The sequence below is a fragment of the Pyrus communis genome, chromosome 13 (assembly GCF_041283825.1).
Source record: "Pyrus communis isolate YQ-2024b chromosome 13, ASM4128382v1, whole genome shotgun sequence".
Taxonomy (NCBI): domain Eukaryota; kingdom Viridiplantae; phylum Streptophyta; class Magnoliopsida; order Rosales; family Rosaceae; genus Pyrus; species Pyrus communis.
Window position 1 is genome coordinate 21503615 of NC_142577.1, and position 14987 is coordinate 21518601.

At 36.5% G+C, this 14987-nt stretch overlaps 1 protein-coding gene and 1 long non-coding RNA gene across 29 annotated transcripts; both read left to right on the plus strand.

The window, feature by feature from the left end:
* Positions 1–935: 935 nt before the first annotated feature.
* On the plus strand, positions 936–3085 carry LOC148691938 (uncharacterized). The gene is made up of 3 exons (XR_015955302.1): positions 936–1197; positions 1373–1494; positions 2770–3085. It is a non-coding gene; the product is annotated as an uncharacterized LOC148691938 (long non-coding RNA).
* Positions 3086–3813: 728 nt separating this feature from the next.
* On the plus strand, positions 3814–14378 carry LOC137736691 (topless-related protein 2-like). Of its 28 annotated transcripts, none has more exons than XM_088683528.1 (32): positions 4168–4434; positions 4513–4803; positions 4929–4995; positions 5377–5400; positions 5549–5652; positions 6404–6487; positions 6664–6781; positions 7098–7343; positions 7436–7615; positions 7738–7851; positions 7994–8152; positions 8273–8447; positions 8537–8666; positions 9083–9198; positions 9324–9459; positions 9588–9697; positions 9914–9983; positions 10063–10136; positions 10226–10321; positions 10406–10498; positions 10911–11038; positions 11142–11376; positions 11487–11645; positions 11763–11858; positions 12089–12238; positions 12314–12424; positions 12553–12729; positions 12855–12983; positions 13082–13177; positions 13261–13443; positions 13521–13696; positions 13959–14378. In XM_088683528.1, exons 8-32 carry the CDS (start codon positions 7264–7266, stop codon positions 14170–14172), a joined length of 3387 nt encoding a protein of 1128 aa, XP_088539654.1. In that variant the 5' UTR covers positions 4168–4434; positions 4513–4803; positions 4929–4995; positions 5377–5400; positions 5549–5652; positions 6404–6487; positions 6664–6781; positions 7098–7263; the 3' UTR covers positions 14173–14378. The 28 variants fall into 28 exon arrangements, with proteins under 28 accessions (XP_088539647.1, XP_088539648.1, XP_088539646.1 ...); XM_088683518.1 differs by having other exon boundaries at positions 4185–4434; positions 5313–5400; XM_088683530.1 differs by having other exon boundaries at positions 4185–4434; positions 5313–5400; positions 6408–6487.
* Positions 14379–14987: the final 609 nt, after the last annotated feature.

The following is a 14987-nucleotide window of genomic DNA, read 5'->3' on the forward strand; positions in this document are numbered from 1 at the left end:
ACTTTCCCCTTCGCTTTTGCCTATTTATGAATGTCCAATACATAAAAACTGGAAACTGTATATTTTGTATTCGTATGAAACTTGCTCAAGAATACAGGGTTCAGATTGAAAAATGCAGATGCGTGGTCCATCTACTTCCGCTGTTCCCTTTTTGTACCAGCGGAATGAGGGGTACCTCATGTGCATGAGCAAAAATTTTTAACCATTTGAACTACAAATGCTTTTGTAGTTACCTTGCATAGAACTCGTCACAAATATATATACATATATAGAGTCATCGTTATGCATGTGAGTAGAATCAGAGACCTTCAGTCGATTGGAATTCAAGAGAATCTAGTCATCAACAATTACAAAAACTAAACTTACCTAGGTGGTTGGAATTTTATCCAACTTTATTATTTGTACTATTAGGTCACCATGTGGATGTGTCTTATAAAACGATCTATAAATGGTAAAACTTAGTAGATCTAGACTTGTAATTTCATTTCAATTTAATAGGAAGAGATAGCAACCAGTTCCAATTTACAATTACATTATAATTGAAGAAAAAACAACGGGAACTTTAATGAAAAACTCTCGGTACTGCTAACTATAACGAAAAACTATATTTTTACACTAAAAAGTCAATCCTGATGCTATTCACTTTACTCTTTATTTTGTCTTTATGGTTAAAACTCAAAATTTTCAAATTTTTTTTATTAATTTTCCTAAAAACAAAAGACAGGCAACGTTGTCGGGGTTGAGACTTAAATTAGGTCGGCTAACCTCACCTAAGCGTGCACTGTTTGAAGGGTCCTAATTGGATAGTGGCCAACGATGTGTTCCCATCATGCCATGTGGGTCTTGACCAAATATAATGAATGTTTGACTGGGACAAAAATCTAGTTTGCAGGCCTAGCTAGGGTTATATTTGGATCCTAAGGCCGTGTTTGGTACACCGGATAGGACATCGGATAGAATTAATAATACGGAGTACGGTGTCTGATGTCCGTTCGTATTAAATAGTTACCGGATTAAATAATCTAGGCCCACCTACTTAGTACGCTTGTTACCCGACTGCTTATACCGTCCAAAACCTTTGTACAATTTAGTCGGAGCGCTGTCACCTTCCTCTCCAGACACAGTGTCCTTTCACGATTGGTCGTGGTCCTCTCCAAATGCTCTCCTCTGGCGCTTGCTCTCTTGGCTGAAGTCCAGGTTCGTCTTCATCTTCTTCTTCGTTTGAATCCCACCAGTTTTCCTCTTATTCCTAAGTTGCGCCCGTCTCTCTGTTGCAATTTTCTTTCAATTGATGAATCTAGTTATTGTTTTCTCTGTAATTATGAAATTGATTATGTAATTTTGTGTTTTAATTACAAATTTCGAATTTTAGGGTTTGTTGTTGGGGTCAAATTGTAGATTTGCCAGATCCTCTCTTTGCCTCTCGCGCTTGCTCTCCCGGCTGAAGTCCAAGTTCGTCTTCTTAACATGAAGCTCCCAAGCAATTCAAGCAAGGTTTCTTCGAATTTTCCATCCTTTTATAGCAAATCATATAGCAATCTTGGGGTATTTATAGCTACACCCCTGAATATGTTTCTATATTTTGGCGGTTTTCAATTGGACTTTCTTGAACATTATTGTCATTGTTTGCAAAACATGAAATTTTCTTAACTTGAAGCTCCCAAGCTATTCAAGCAAGGTTTCTTCCAATTTTCCAAATCCCATCGTCCATAATCATCATATAAGTTAGTATCTACGTAATCTTTCATGCCGTGAATTGCAAAACATCCAAGATATTCAAACATGACCAAGATTACTAATTTCCCTGTCTCTTCTATCTTCTTCTTCTTCTTGTTATTCTTTAGGATTTTCTTAGCCATGGCACAAAACACAACGATCCCAGTGAATGTGGGGGTCATCCTTGACTTTCATTCCTTGTTTGGGAAGGTGGGGATGAGCTGCATTGACATGGCCCTCTTTGACTTCTGTGTTTCTCATACAATTGTTTGAGTTTAATAAAAGGAAAGAAAAATGGAAATAACTCTACCTTGGTCCCATACACTTTCATTTGGCTAACTGGATTTTCGTATCTTATGACTATGTTGTACTTTCTTTTGCTTATTTTCTGAGCAACCAAACAGAGCATTTTGGTTTTGTGGTTAACCCAATTTCCTAGATTTTCTATCATCTGGAAATTTCATTGGTAGCATCTCTTGGTATCATATGGGATCTCAGTTTAATTTGATTTGGGCTAAATGGTTGGCAAATCAAGTTATGATATTTCACTAGTTTTGCTAAATATAGATAGTTAGATTGCTGAATTTTGCTTTTCCCACTTTAATTAAGCTTTTATTTGGATAAAAAAAACTGGTTGGGTTTTTATTCCACCCTACCCCAGAAAAAAAGGTAGAGTTATGACCAAGTGATAATTTAGATGGACATATAGTTTAGTTTTGGGGCTAAATAGATATAAACTCAATTCATTATCCACAATTCTCTTTAAATTTTACTCCCAAAAGTAAAACCAAGCAAAAGTCACTGATAAAGTGCATAGAAGTTGAAAAAAAATAAGTCATAGTATAAGGAACTTATTACGAAGCTAAGTTTGATCCACCTTGATGTAGGATTGGAATTGATAACTCTACATTGGGCAATACCCATGTATGCTTGTATCCATTTTGTATCCTACTACTGCAGATGAGTGTGATAATTTGCTTATGGTTTTTATCATGTACTATTAATTATATGCACAATTGACTATATGATATCTTATTGTGTACGTAATTATAGGAATGGAAAGTGAACAAAGTAGTCAACCAGAAGGAAGTAGAAGGGTTTGGAAACAATTTGAAGAAGATGCATTGTTGTCCATACTTGAGGAGGCAGTTGTTAAGAATTTGCGATGTGATAATGGTTGTTTCAAACCCGGAACAATGGCTCAGTTTGAACTTGGAGCTCCCAAGCTATTCAAGCATTTGCATATTTTATGAACTTGGATATGTGGTTGGATTAATATATATAACGTAACGACTGTAGTTTTTTGTGAACCTTCTTTTATGTTATTGGAAAATATTGTGAATTTGATGTATGGAATTTACTATTTTTCTTTGTTATTTAAAAATTTGTGTGGTTTTCAATAGGTATAAATATGAGAAAAGTTTAACAAACAAATAAAGTTTTGTCAAAATTTTTTTTTCCTTTGTCCTATCCGGTTCAGTACCAAACACAGTATAAATAATACGGTTATCAGTCCGATACTTCACCAAACGTCTGACTAATTTAGTCAGTACTATCTGGTGGCTATTTATCCTATCCGACAGAAATAGTCAGCACAGTCCGGTGGCTATTGATACATTATAGAATTCATTGCATACGTCATAATCATCCCACTGATCGTAACCCTACCTTTTTATATTTGTACATTCTTTTGGTGCTTGCTAGTTAATTATTCTAGTAATTTTTTAGTGTCTATCTAGACCTATAGATGGAGCATGGAGTTCGGTGAGGGTTTCAAAATACCAACAAATACTTTTAGTTAAAAAGAGTGCTAAAGAGAAAACACCTTAATTATAGGGATGTGCTATTCACACACCCTATTTTATTTCTCACATACCCCTTGATAATTTCTGTCCGTTGATTTTCTTCAATTCATCCGATTCGACGATCGAAAATTAAAAAGATATGTGAGAAGTAAAATGGGGTGTGTGCATATCACACCCCTAATTATCTATATACTAAAACCTGGTAGAAAAGCATTGTTCACGAGCAGTGTAATGGCTAAAATACCCCTTGATATCTTCTTTGTTGCCCGTTGTCTTGCCCGTTTGGTACAGCGAGATGACGCTTTTACAGATCTTGGCCACTCGTCGGTCATCGTCTAACCAGCTTGCACCTTCTCGACTTTTCCGTCCATTTTGTCCTTGGCGGCCTTGCGTCTCTCATCAGCATGTAGTCACCTATGCTACATCCAAAGCTATTGAAAAAAAAGCCAAAAAAATAAAAACTATCCACCAAAGAGATAATAAATGCAAAGACCCACGTGTTGATCATCCCTTTCCATTTGAGAGCAAAGACAGAGCAAAAGAGAGGGATGCCATTGCCATTGCAGTAACCAAGACCCATTTCTCAAAAAAGAGATAATAAATGCGAAATATATATATATATATATATATATATATATATATATATATGTATATGTATATATTGTGCAGGGTAGAAAAGATAGTCCAATCTAAAAATGAGAGATCATGATGCGTAGTGGGAGAAAAAAAATATATATATATACACACACACACATATATTATCTTATTATTATCAAATTGTTAACGGAGCAGGTTGTGTTGTTTTATGCTTTCTTTCTTTCATTTTCAGCTTTGGTTTTCTCTCGACTCTCTGCGTCGTGGTGTTTTTCTTGCAAATTGTTAACGGAGCAGGTTGTGTTGTTTGGAATTATAGGTACAAGTTTGTTTTGTTGCAAATTGGTTTCATGTTGAAATTTTGCTTTCTTTCTTATTTTGGGTGTTCATTTTGTAGTCTGGGGTTTCATATCCTCATGTGTCTTCCACGTGTCGATCTTCCTTTTCGATTCGATCTCTCCAATTTTCTTTCGCCTTTCCATTTGCTTCTCTCAACCCTCATTTTCTCAGTTTGCTTCGCGTCTATCCTTCTCTCGAATTTTCTTGGGGTTTTCATTTCTTTCTCACGGATACTTGATTTTCTCAGTTTGTTTCCGCTGATCTTTTGTTTCTTCCGCGCATTCCACATCTTTTTCATCATTTTCGGTGTGGATTTGAAGAGGATTTGTGAAGTGGCTTTGATTTTATGGTAAGTTGGTTTGAACGACTTTTAGAGTTTGAGATCGTTTGGGTTGATTTGGAGTTTTTTTTTTCAACGGTGAAAGTAAATGGTTAACAGTAAATTGATTGTATTTTAATTTTTATTGAATTCAGGTACCCATGTTCTGTTTTTCGGTTTGATTTGAAGGAATTTCTTGCGCAGAAGAGCTAGGGTTTCTTGGTGAGTTCTCCGGGTTGTGCATCATGCTTTACTTCACAAGTTCATTGTTATTTTTCTTAATATATTATGATTTCTAGAACTGTAAATTCGGATGTGGAAATGAGTTTTTTGTGCAAATTTGGATATTTGGATGTTGGTTAAAATTAGGGGAATGGCTCCGATTTTGTTAGTCAATTAATTTAATTTTTTCTTCATCTCAAGCTTCTAAATGATTTCTTGCATCATTGTAGTTGTACTCACTGAAATTTGAGCGGTGAATTTTTTTTACCTTATGACCTCATTTGTGATTATCAAGTGCATATTTGTCTTTTGATCAGATTTCCTTTGAAGTGAATACCAAACTGCAGTGTGATGTTCAAACTTTGTGGCCTTTTGAAATAGGTGGGAGCATAATTCATCCATGAGGTAAAAGCTCAAATCTCTTTATTTTTGTGTTGGAGAAGTTGGTGGAACAAATTGTGCTTTACTCTACATATGACCAATGTCTATGATTTTACCTATTTTGATAATGCTTGAATTATGCTTCTTGTTTTTTAATTGGGTTTTGGTGTAGTGAGTTGGATAGATAGTTCATAGCATAGGTTTGGTTGCATGTTTATTGGAAAAAGAAAAACACGGAGAGGCACAACACACAGAGGATAAACTTTTTGTCTTCAGGTTAGCACTGTTTCTTTTTCCTACCAGTCATAGGTGTGCTAATAGTGTTGAGAACAATGCCTAATTTAGTTTAATTCTTCTCATTTTGATAATTACCTTTTCCACTGCCTTCTTGAACTTGGAATTAGTTTGATAGCATTTTGGTTTTAAGCGTTTATAAAAATATTTCATTCCAATGAACAAGTCATTGATCTATTAACTCTTATTTTGTTGAAGATTTAGTGCTAAAAGCTAGGAGTTACAAGTATTACATTCCATTCACCAAGTCATTGATATATTAACTCTTATTCGCTAGAGGATTGAGATTTTAACTCTTCTCATCTTTGCTGCAGCCAATAATAAGAATAAACATTCTTCATTGCTTCGCCTGCTTCTACCAACAAATTGAAACCTAAACATTAGAATTTCATCACTACGATTTCACCCATTTATCATAAAATTGGTAGACATAACTTCATACCATCTCATAGCAGAAATAAAGGTTTTAATTTTATTTTACTCCGTTATTGCTCACTCTCTGTTTACTTTTCCTCAATTTAAGTCTCCAAACAAGTTACCGTTTGTAAGTCCTATCAATCTTCAATTTTTATTTTTCTTGCTTTGATTTCGGTTTTTTATTACTAATTTTAACCATTTGTGTCCACTAATGATATCTTGGTATGTTAGTTTGAAAACGTGTCCTTTTGAATTGTAAAATCTGGCAAATTATTTGAAGCAATTCTGATTTCAGCTTTTTGGACTTTACAAATAGGAAGATGAGGAGACAAAAAGAAGTACAAAGGGATGCATTTAGCTTCCACTTTTCAGGTTCCAGGCACCCAAAAACTGCCGACTGGTGAGCTCAAAAAAAAAAAAAAAAAAATCTCAATTTGATATAAAGTTTGGGTTTTCAAGTCTGGATTGGATTTAATTGTACGTTTAATTTGATGGGTTTGATTTATATGCAAGGACTTTGTTTTTATTAATGCATGAAATACTAATTAAATTTTAATTAAGATGCTAACTTTGTAGGTATCCAGGAATTAACAATGTAGCTGGAGTTCTCCACTGACTTAAGCACAGTGGAGAACTCAAGTACAGATCTCTCTATCTGTTTCTCAATCCCGGAACCTCTAGCCTCCGCAAGAAGGTTCGTCTCTCTATCTCTCACTTTGTTTTTTAAAATTCGTAATCGAATTTCTTTTGCATAAATGCTAGATCTGTTGCAGTGGGGCCACAAATCCTACCCTCTGTTTGTTACTTTGTTCCAATTATTGCAATCAATTTTTCATCGTTTATGTGGTCAATTATTGCATTGTTTTATTTGGTGAATTCTTGATTAACGATTGGTTTTTCTTGCTTGGTCTAATTGGGCAACTTAAGAATTTCATGTGAGAATTTTTTGTCCTAATGAATCCTTTTTTTTTTTTTTACCATTATTCAATTTTTTTTTTTAAATTATGTAGCCGAATGAGTTCGGTATTCCTTTGGAGTCTCTGCAATTTAAAGTAATCTACCCAAAACGCCGCCGTTTCCTCCCATTTCTCCTCCGCCCCTTCCTCCCATTTCTCCTCCGCCCCGGACGGAAAGATTCGAACTTGAGATTTGAAATCGAGGAGAAGAGAAGCGAAGATGTCGTCTTTGAGAAGAGAACTGGTGTTGCTGATCCTCCAATTTCTGGAGGAAGAGAAGTTCAAGGAGTCCGCACACAGGTGGGCATTTTTTTTTAGTTTTCAATTTTAGGGGGTTTTTGATTTAATTTTAGGGGTTTATGGTTGGAAATTTGAATTCGTTGGAAGCTCAGGCTGGAGCAGGAATCGGGGTACTTCTTCAACATGAAGTACTTTGAGGAGAAGGCTCTGGCTGGAGAGTGGGACGCGGTCGAGAGGTACCTCTCTGGGTTCACCAAGGTCGATGAGAATCGCTACTCGACGAAGATTTTCTTCGAGGTTCGAAAGCAGAAGTATCTCGAGGCGCTCGACAGGTTCCGATTTTGATCACTTCTGTTTCTCTGTGTGTGTCTACGTGTACGATTGTTTTATGGAATGTATTAATTGATTGTGTTTTGGTGATGGGGTCTTTGTTGCAATTTGGAAATGCGGTCAGGAATGACAAAGCTAAGGCTGTTGAGATAGTGGTGAAGGATTTGAAAGTGTTCTCGAAGGTTGACGAAGAGTTGTACAAGGAAATTACGCTTCTTTTGAATCTCGAAAACTTCAGGTGAATTATGTTTTAGTTCATTTTTAACGTATATGTAAGTTGGGTTCCATAACATGTTAATGGGTTTATCTGTGGGTTAAAACTCGTCGAATTTGGGAACATGAAAAGTGGGGAATAAAACTTTAATTTTAATGTGATGCAGAGAAAATGAGCAGTTATCGAATTATGGTGATACTAAGTCGGCTAGAAGCATGATGCTAGTAGATCTTAAAAAGTTGATAGAAGCAAATCCGCTTTTCCAAGATAAGCTTGCTTTACCCACTCTGAAGGCTTCACGCTTGCGAACTCTAATTAATCAAAGGTATGCCGGTGTTTGTAATGCCTTTCCACTTTTGAATTTTGTATGAAGGTAGACCTTGCAGTCAATATCAATGATTACGGTTTGTAAAAGTTGTGAAGCATTAAATTATGGTTTGTGCAGTCTAAATTGGCAACACCAGCTGTGCAAGAACCCAAGGCCAAATCCTGATATTAAGACCTTATTCATGGACCACTCGTGTTCTCCAACAAATGGGGCTCGTGCATCCACACCAGTTACTCTTCCGGTTGCAGCTCCTGCAAAGCCAACTTATGCTCCTCTAGGAGCACATGGTGGAGTATGATCATATCCTTAGTCATAATTTTATTGAATTTCAACTGACGTTCTGATATATCAATATGTTTTGTGTGTTACTGTCATGTACAGCCTTTTCCGCCGGCTGCTGCAGCTGCAGCTAATGCAAATTTAGCAGGATTGGTGTCGAATGCTAATCCTTCCTTATCTGTGCAATCAGCTGTTGTTGCCGCTCCACCCTTCCCTGTTCAACCCAGTCAAGGTGTGGTTTTCATTCTTCTGAAATTTAGGCTACAACAGCTTAACAAAAGTTGATTTTTTAGGTCCAGGTTATTGTTTATTCACTTTCCGTTTTCTTTGTTTCAAAACACAATTTTAATAAGGTGACAATGTAGAATTAAGAAGAAAATATAGTCGCTACTTATTTGTGTCAGTAAGGAGTAGGGAGGTTAAAGAAACTCTTCTAGATTAGTTCTTTGTGCTGGGTCATTCCGCCTGTTTGTTGAGCATTGTCATACTTGTAAGAAGAATTAATTCAGTTATATAATGTCCAACCAGAAGTATTTACTGTTGAGCTTGATTATCATTGTTTTACTTGCGTAAAGTATAAGATAACAGAATATAGTTCATAATTTTCAAGCTATTTGGTTATTGAAAACAATTTTGCTGCCTGAACAGTTTCTGGTTTAAAGCATCCAACAACACCCTCAAATGCTCTTGGAATGAGTGATTATCAAAGCTCAGATCACGAGCAACTAATGAAACGCCAGCTGCCTGCACAATCTGTTGATGAGGTATTATTGGACAGATTAAAGTTTCTGCATAATTGATGGATACCTCTTTCTTGCATTTTATGGTTCTGCGTCTGAATGTTCCACTGTTACGAACTATTATGGAGCTTCGTACTTCATTTATTTAGGTCAGTTATCCTCCCCCTCCCCAGCATGCTTCCTGGTCACTAGATGACCTACCGACGACTGTAGCGTGCACTCTTCATCTGGGATTCAATGTGATAAGCATGGATTTCCACCCTTCTCATCACACATTACTTGCTGGTAGGTTTTATTTACCGTGTAACATAAATTGTGCTTCACCCGTCTTAGATTTAAAGCGGTGTCTTTAAAATTTTTCTTTTAAGCAGCTTTAATCTCAGAGCTGACTTAAGATTTATGTTTATAAATAGTTGGATGTAGTAATGGTGAAATTACACTTTGGGAAGTTGGGATACGAGAGAAGCTAGTGTCAAGGCCATTCAAAGTATGGAATATGACTGCTTGTTCTAATGCATTTCAGGTGTGTATCATTACTCAGTCAGAACCTTATACGTCCTATCAGTATTCTTTATCCCGTCATTAAACACCATATTTATGTGTGCTTAGTAGGTTCCATCTGTTTTCAAAGTAATGATGTCTTCATGATATTTAGTTTAGGTTAATATCAGAGGCCTGCACTACTTATGATTATTGAGCATTGACCACTTCTGTAAGTTCAACTTTTAGTCTCTTATAGGTTGCTATGGTCAAAGATACGTCGATGTCTGTAAGCCGTGTATCATGGAATCAAGATGGAAGCTTAATTGGTAAGTGGAGGTGCAGCGCATCTCTAGCATAATTTGAATGCAAATTTGGATATAATTCTGGGTATTTTTTTTTGTACAGGTGTTGCATTTACCAAGCACTTGGTTCATTTGTACTCTTATCAAGGACCAACTGATCTACGGCAACATTTGGAGGTATGTTTTGATTCTCTTTGTGCTAATTCAAGATCAAGAAGATATTGTTTGCCGTTTTACACTGATGTTTGGATTTGGTTTTCTTATAGATTGATGCTCACAGTGGCAGTGTGAATGACTTAGCCTTTTCTCATCCAAACAAGCAATTATGTATTATAACTTGTGGGGAGGATAAGCTGATAAAGGTGGGATTATATTGCAGCTTTCTGTTTTTGTTTAACTTTAACTTGATCAATATTAAATGGATTATTTGTTTGAACACATAATAGGTTTGGGATTTGGTTGGAAGAAATCTATACCGCCTTGAAGGTCATGAAGCGCCTGTTTACTCAATTTGCCCCCACCAGAAGGAGAATATTCAGGCAAGTCATGTCCATTTGCTGAATTCTGCATATGTGTTATGACCACTTAATGTTACTAGTTCTCAAATGACTGGTTGAATGTGGGCACTCTAATTTTATTTATACGTTACATGGCCTGTTCAGTGATGCTAGAGTTCATTTGTGAATGTTCAAAGAACTAAATAGCTCGAAGTGGTAGACTTTCTCCTTTAGTATGATATTGGTTTGTTTACCTTGAAATTCCTGGTTACTTGTACATTTCAGTTGTTATATATCCTGTTATGCCAGTGGAATTTCACAAAAGTTCTGATGATATGATAACTAATTATGATGATTGCTGTTATTATAATTACTAACCGAAAACGAGTGAGGCAAAGGTGTTGCATCAAGCTGCTCTTGCTGTTGTCGTAATTCTACTTTTTTATCTTTGCAGTTCGTATTTTCAACTGCTGTTGATGGGAGCATAACAGCTTGGCTGTATGACAATGTGGGCTCCAGGGTTGACTATAATGCTCCTGGGCAGTGGTGCACCACAATTCTCTACAGTGATGACGGAAATAGGTACAAAAGAAGATCCACATGGTTTATGCTATAAATTACATTTGTTGCATATTTTCTGTTTGTGTGACGATGTATGAGTTATAACTGATCCTTTAAATCTCAGATTATTCTCTTGTGGGACTAGTAAAGATGGTGATTCTTTCCTCGTTGAATGGAATGAAAGTGAAAGGGCAATAAAGAGGACATATAATGGATTCAGAAAAAAATCTTCTGGCATAGTGCAATTTGATACAACAAAAAATCTGTTTTTGGCTGTTGGTGAAGATAATCAGATAAAGTTTTGGGATATGGATAATACAAATGTTCTTACTAGTACAGATGCTGAGGGTGGACTTCTGGTAAAAGTCCCCATTATTCAGACATCTGTTTCCAAATATTATAAGTTGAATAAAAGAATCTATTTTTTTAAGATTTCATTCATTGATTATGAACGTTGGGATTGTTTCAGACTCTTCCCCGCTTGAGATTCAATAAGGAAGGAAATTTGCTTGCTGCTACCACGTCTGACAACGGAATCAAAATTCTTGCTAATGCTGAGGGTCTAAGATCCTTAAGAGCAATTGAAACTCGATCTTATGAAGCATCCAGAGGACGTATTGAGATGAAGGTTCTTATTTCTGTTTCCATGATATGCTACCCCTTTCATTCATTTGTACATTTCTGTTTCTAGAAAATTTGATTTGCTCTTTGTTGAGAACTTGATGTGTTCATGTTCATTGATCAGGTATCTGGTTCTTCCATGGTTCCGAATGTCAACCCAACCATTAATAAAGTGAACCGTATGGATACAAGCTCTCCTGCCATACCGACTCATATTCTTGTACGTCATTTAAGTTATATAATTCACATTCAAATTGTTTTGTCATATATCTATTTTTTAAACTTAATTATGATTGACTGGTTAGCATCAGCTTGAAAAACGAAAGTGCGATTGTAGCTTGTTAGTACTGAATTTTGGTAGCCATTGTCACCGTACTCAGTTTAATGTGTGTATTGTGATTTATCCTTATTTCTGCTCTAGCATCACATTCTGCTGCATATTTGTTGTAGAATGGAGCCGATTCTATGGCAAGAAGCCTGGAAAAAAGAAGCTTAGATGATGTATCTGACAGGATTAAACGTTTGGAACTGTCGGAGATTGTAGATCCTGTTCAGTGTCGAGTGGCTACTATGCCAGAAAGTAAAGATCCTGCTAAAAAGGTTGGTTTTGTTTTCTAGTTCACTCTTTTGTTGTTCATGGATAATTTTATTAAGATGGTCTTACTTTTATAAAAGGTTGCTCGACTTCTGTACACAAATTCTGGTTCTGGCATTCTGGCTCTCGGTTCAAACGGGGTGCAGAAGCTATGGAAGTGGAGCCGCAATGAACAAAATCCAAGTGGGAAGGTGATAGTCAACACCCTCAAGAAATACATATTTCTCTCTTCGTTCAGCTGCATGTATTTCAGTTACATGAACATATAATGTGTTAGCAACTTTCATGAAAATGTATCTGACTTTTTGTGGGTTAAAAGGCCACAGCAAGTGTTGTTCCCCAACATTGGCAACCCAACAGTGGTCTTTTAATGACTAATGATGTCTCAGAAAATGTTGAAGAAGCAGTTCCATGCATTGCACTCTCAAAAAATGACTCTTATGTGATGTCAGCCTGTGGAGGAAAAGTGTCTCTGTTCAATATGATGACTTTTAAGGTAATTTAATGTGTATATAGTGCAGATCTATCCTACGACAGTTTCTATCAACTACTACAGTTTGCATGATTCTGCATGCATTGGAATGACAAGCATGTTTGGGATGAAAAAATTTTGGTTTGCAGGTAATGACAACTTTCATGCCACCTCCACCAGTGTCAACCTACTTGTCATTTCATCCTCTGGATAATAATATCATAGCAATAGGAATGGAAGATTCAACTATCCACATTTACAATGTTCGACTTGATGAGGTGATTGATTTAAGAATCTCTATATCTATGATTCTATTAACATGTGATTGAATTGCTATTCTTGATTGCCAATATGAATCGTGCTGCTGTTCTGTTAGGTCAAAGCAAAACTGAAAGGCCACCAGAAGCAAATTACTGGTTTAGCATTTTCTGTCAACCTTAAAATCATGGTTTCATCAGGTGCCGATGCTCAAGTATGCGACGGCTCTTCTTCTCCTTTTGATATGCAAGTTAATGTTTACCAGTGATTGGATATGTAAAGAAAATGATTTTGCAGCTATGCTTTTGGAACTTGGATACATGGGATAAGAGGAAATCGGTTCCACTTCAGTTGCCCGCTGGAAAGGCGCCTGTCGGTGACACGCATGTGCAATTCTATTCTGATCAAGTCCGATTGTTGGTATACCATGAGACTCAACTAGCATTATATGATGCGGCCAAATCAGAGTGCATTCGGCAGGTAATAGAACTTCTTGGATGAGTTACTTTTGTTTGTGTGCACAACAAATCCCCTCATTTTTTTTTTAAATATTGCAGTGGATGCCGCAAGATGTTCTGCCTGCGCCCATTTCTTGTGCAGCATATTCTTCAAGTAGTCAACTAGTTTATGCAGCATTTACTGATGGTAACATTGGAGTATTTGATGCTGATAGTCTGAAACTAAGATGCCGTATTGCCATGTCGGTGTACTTACCACAAGCATCATCAAACAGGTATTTAGAGCATTGAACTATGACTGGTTTATGAGGCGGCGATCTCATTCTATCAAACATTATGTCTGATTTACCTAGATTTTCCCCCGTGTTAGTATGAAAAATAAATTAGTTGAAGTAAAAGGAAGAAAAAGTTGTGCATCACCTCTTGATTAAGTTGAAAAAGAAAAAGAAGAAGAAAAATTTGCGTTCTGTAATCACTAGAATCTTCCGTTGTATAGTTATTGATTATCTAAACTAGTTTCTTCCTGCCCTGCGACAGCCCATCTGTGTACCCGCTGGCTCTTACAGCACATTTGCAGGAGCCGTACCAATTCGCTGTTGGACTGACAGATGGATCTGTTAAAGTTATAGAGCCCTCGGAATCTGAGGGGAAGTGGGGATCTGAGGGGAAGTGGGGAGTTTTGGTGCCTGTTGATAACAGAACACAGAACGGGTGGACAGCAACATCTTCGAGTAACAATCCAGCATCGTAGCGGCTCCATGTAGGGATTTCTATATCCATTTCCTAGAGTTGATTTGTGTTGTAATTGTATTGTATTCATGTACTACCACAGCAGACTAGTAGGGGGTATGTTATGTGCCTCGCCGAATGTGTGAAGCAGAGAGATCTAAGGTTATAGCAAAAATTCATGTATATGTATATGAATATCAGAGAAATGTGTTTACTTATTTCTTCAAATGTGGTAGTTCCTTCTCCCTCTGCTGCAATATTACTTTCCCCTTTCGCTTTTGCCTACTTATGAATGTCCAATGCATAAAAACTGGAAACTTGTATATTTTGTATTCGTATGAAACTTGCTCAAGTATACAGCTTTCAGATTGAAAAAATACGGATGAGTGAACGTGGTCCATCAACTAGACTACTTCCGCTGTTCCTTTTTTATACCAGCGGAATGAGGGGTTCGAACTCGATGCCTCATGTGCAGAAGCAAAAGTTTTTAACCACGTGAACTACAAATATTTTCGTACTTTTCTTATATAAAACTCGTCACAGATATAATTGGAATTTAAGAGAATCTAGTCATCAAAAATGGAATTTAATCCAACTTTATTATTTGTACAATTAGGTCACCATGTGGCATGTGCCTTATAAAATGATCTATAAATGGTATAACTTGGTAGATTTAGACTTGTAGTTTCATGTCAATTTAATAGGAGGAGACAGCAACCAGTCCAAGTTTACAATTACATTATAATTGGAGAAAAAACAAAAGACAGCCAACGTTGAGGAAGATAAAATTTTAATTATGATCGGAATACAGATGGTATATCACGTGTTTATATGTAA

Excerpts from the sequence above, each read along its gene's own strand:
- LOC137736691 (XM_088683521.1), top strand. The coding sequence starts at position 7,264 with ATGTCGTCTTTGAGAAGAGAACTGGTGTTGCTGATCCTCCAATTTCTG. Across the intron at positions 11,377-11,486 it reads ATGCTGAGGGTGGACTTCTG|ACTCTTCCCCGCTTGAGATT; the intron begins GTAAAAGTCCCC and ends GGATTGTTTCAG. Across the intron at positions 13,697-13,958 it reads CCACAAGCATCATCAAACAG|CCCATCTGTGTACCCGCTGG; the intron begins GTATTTAGAGCA and ends GCCCTGCGACAG.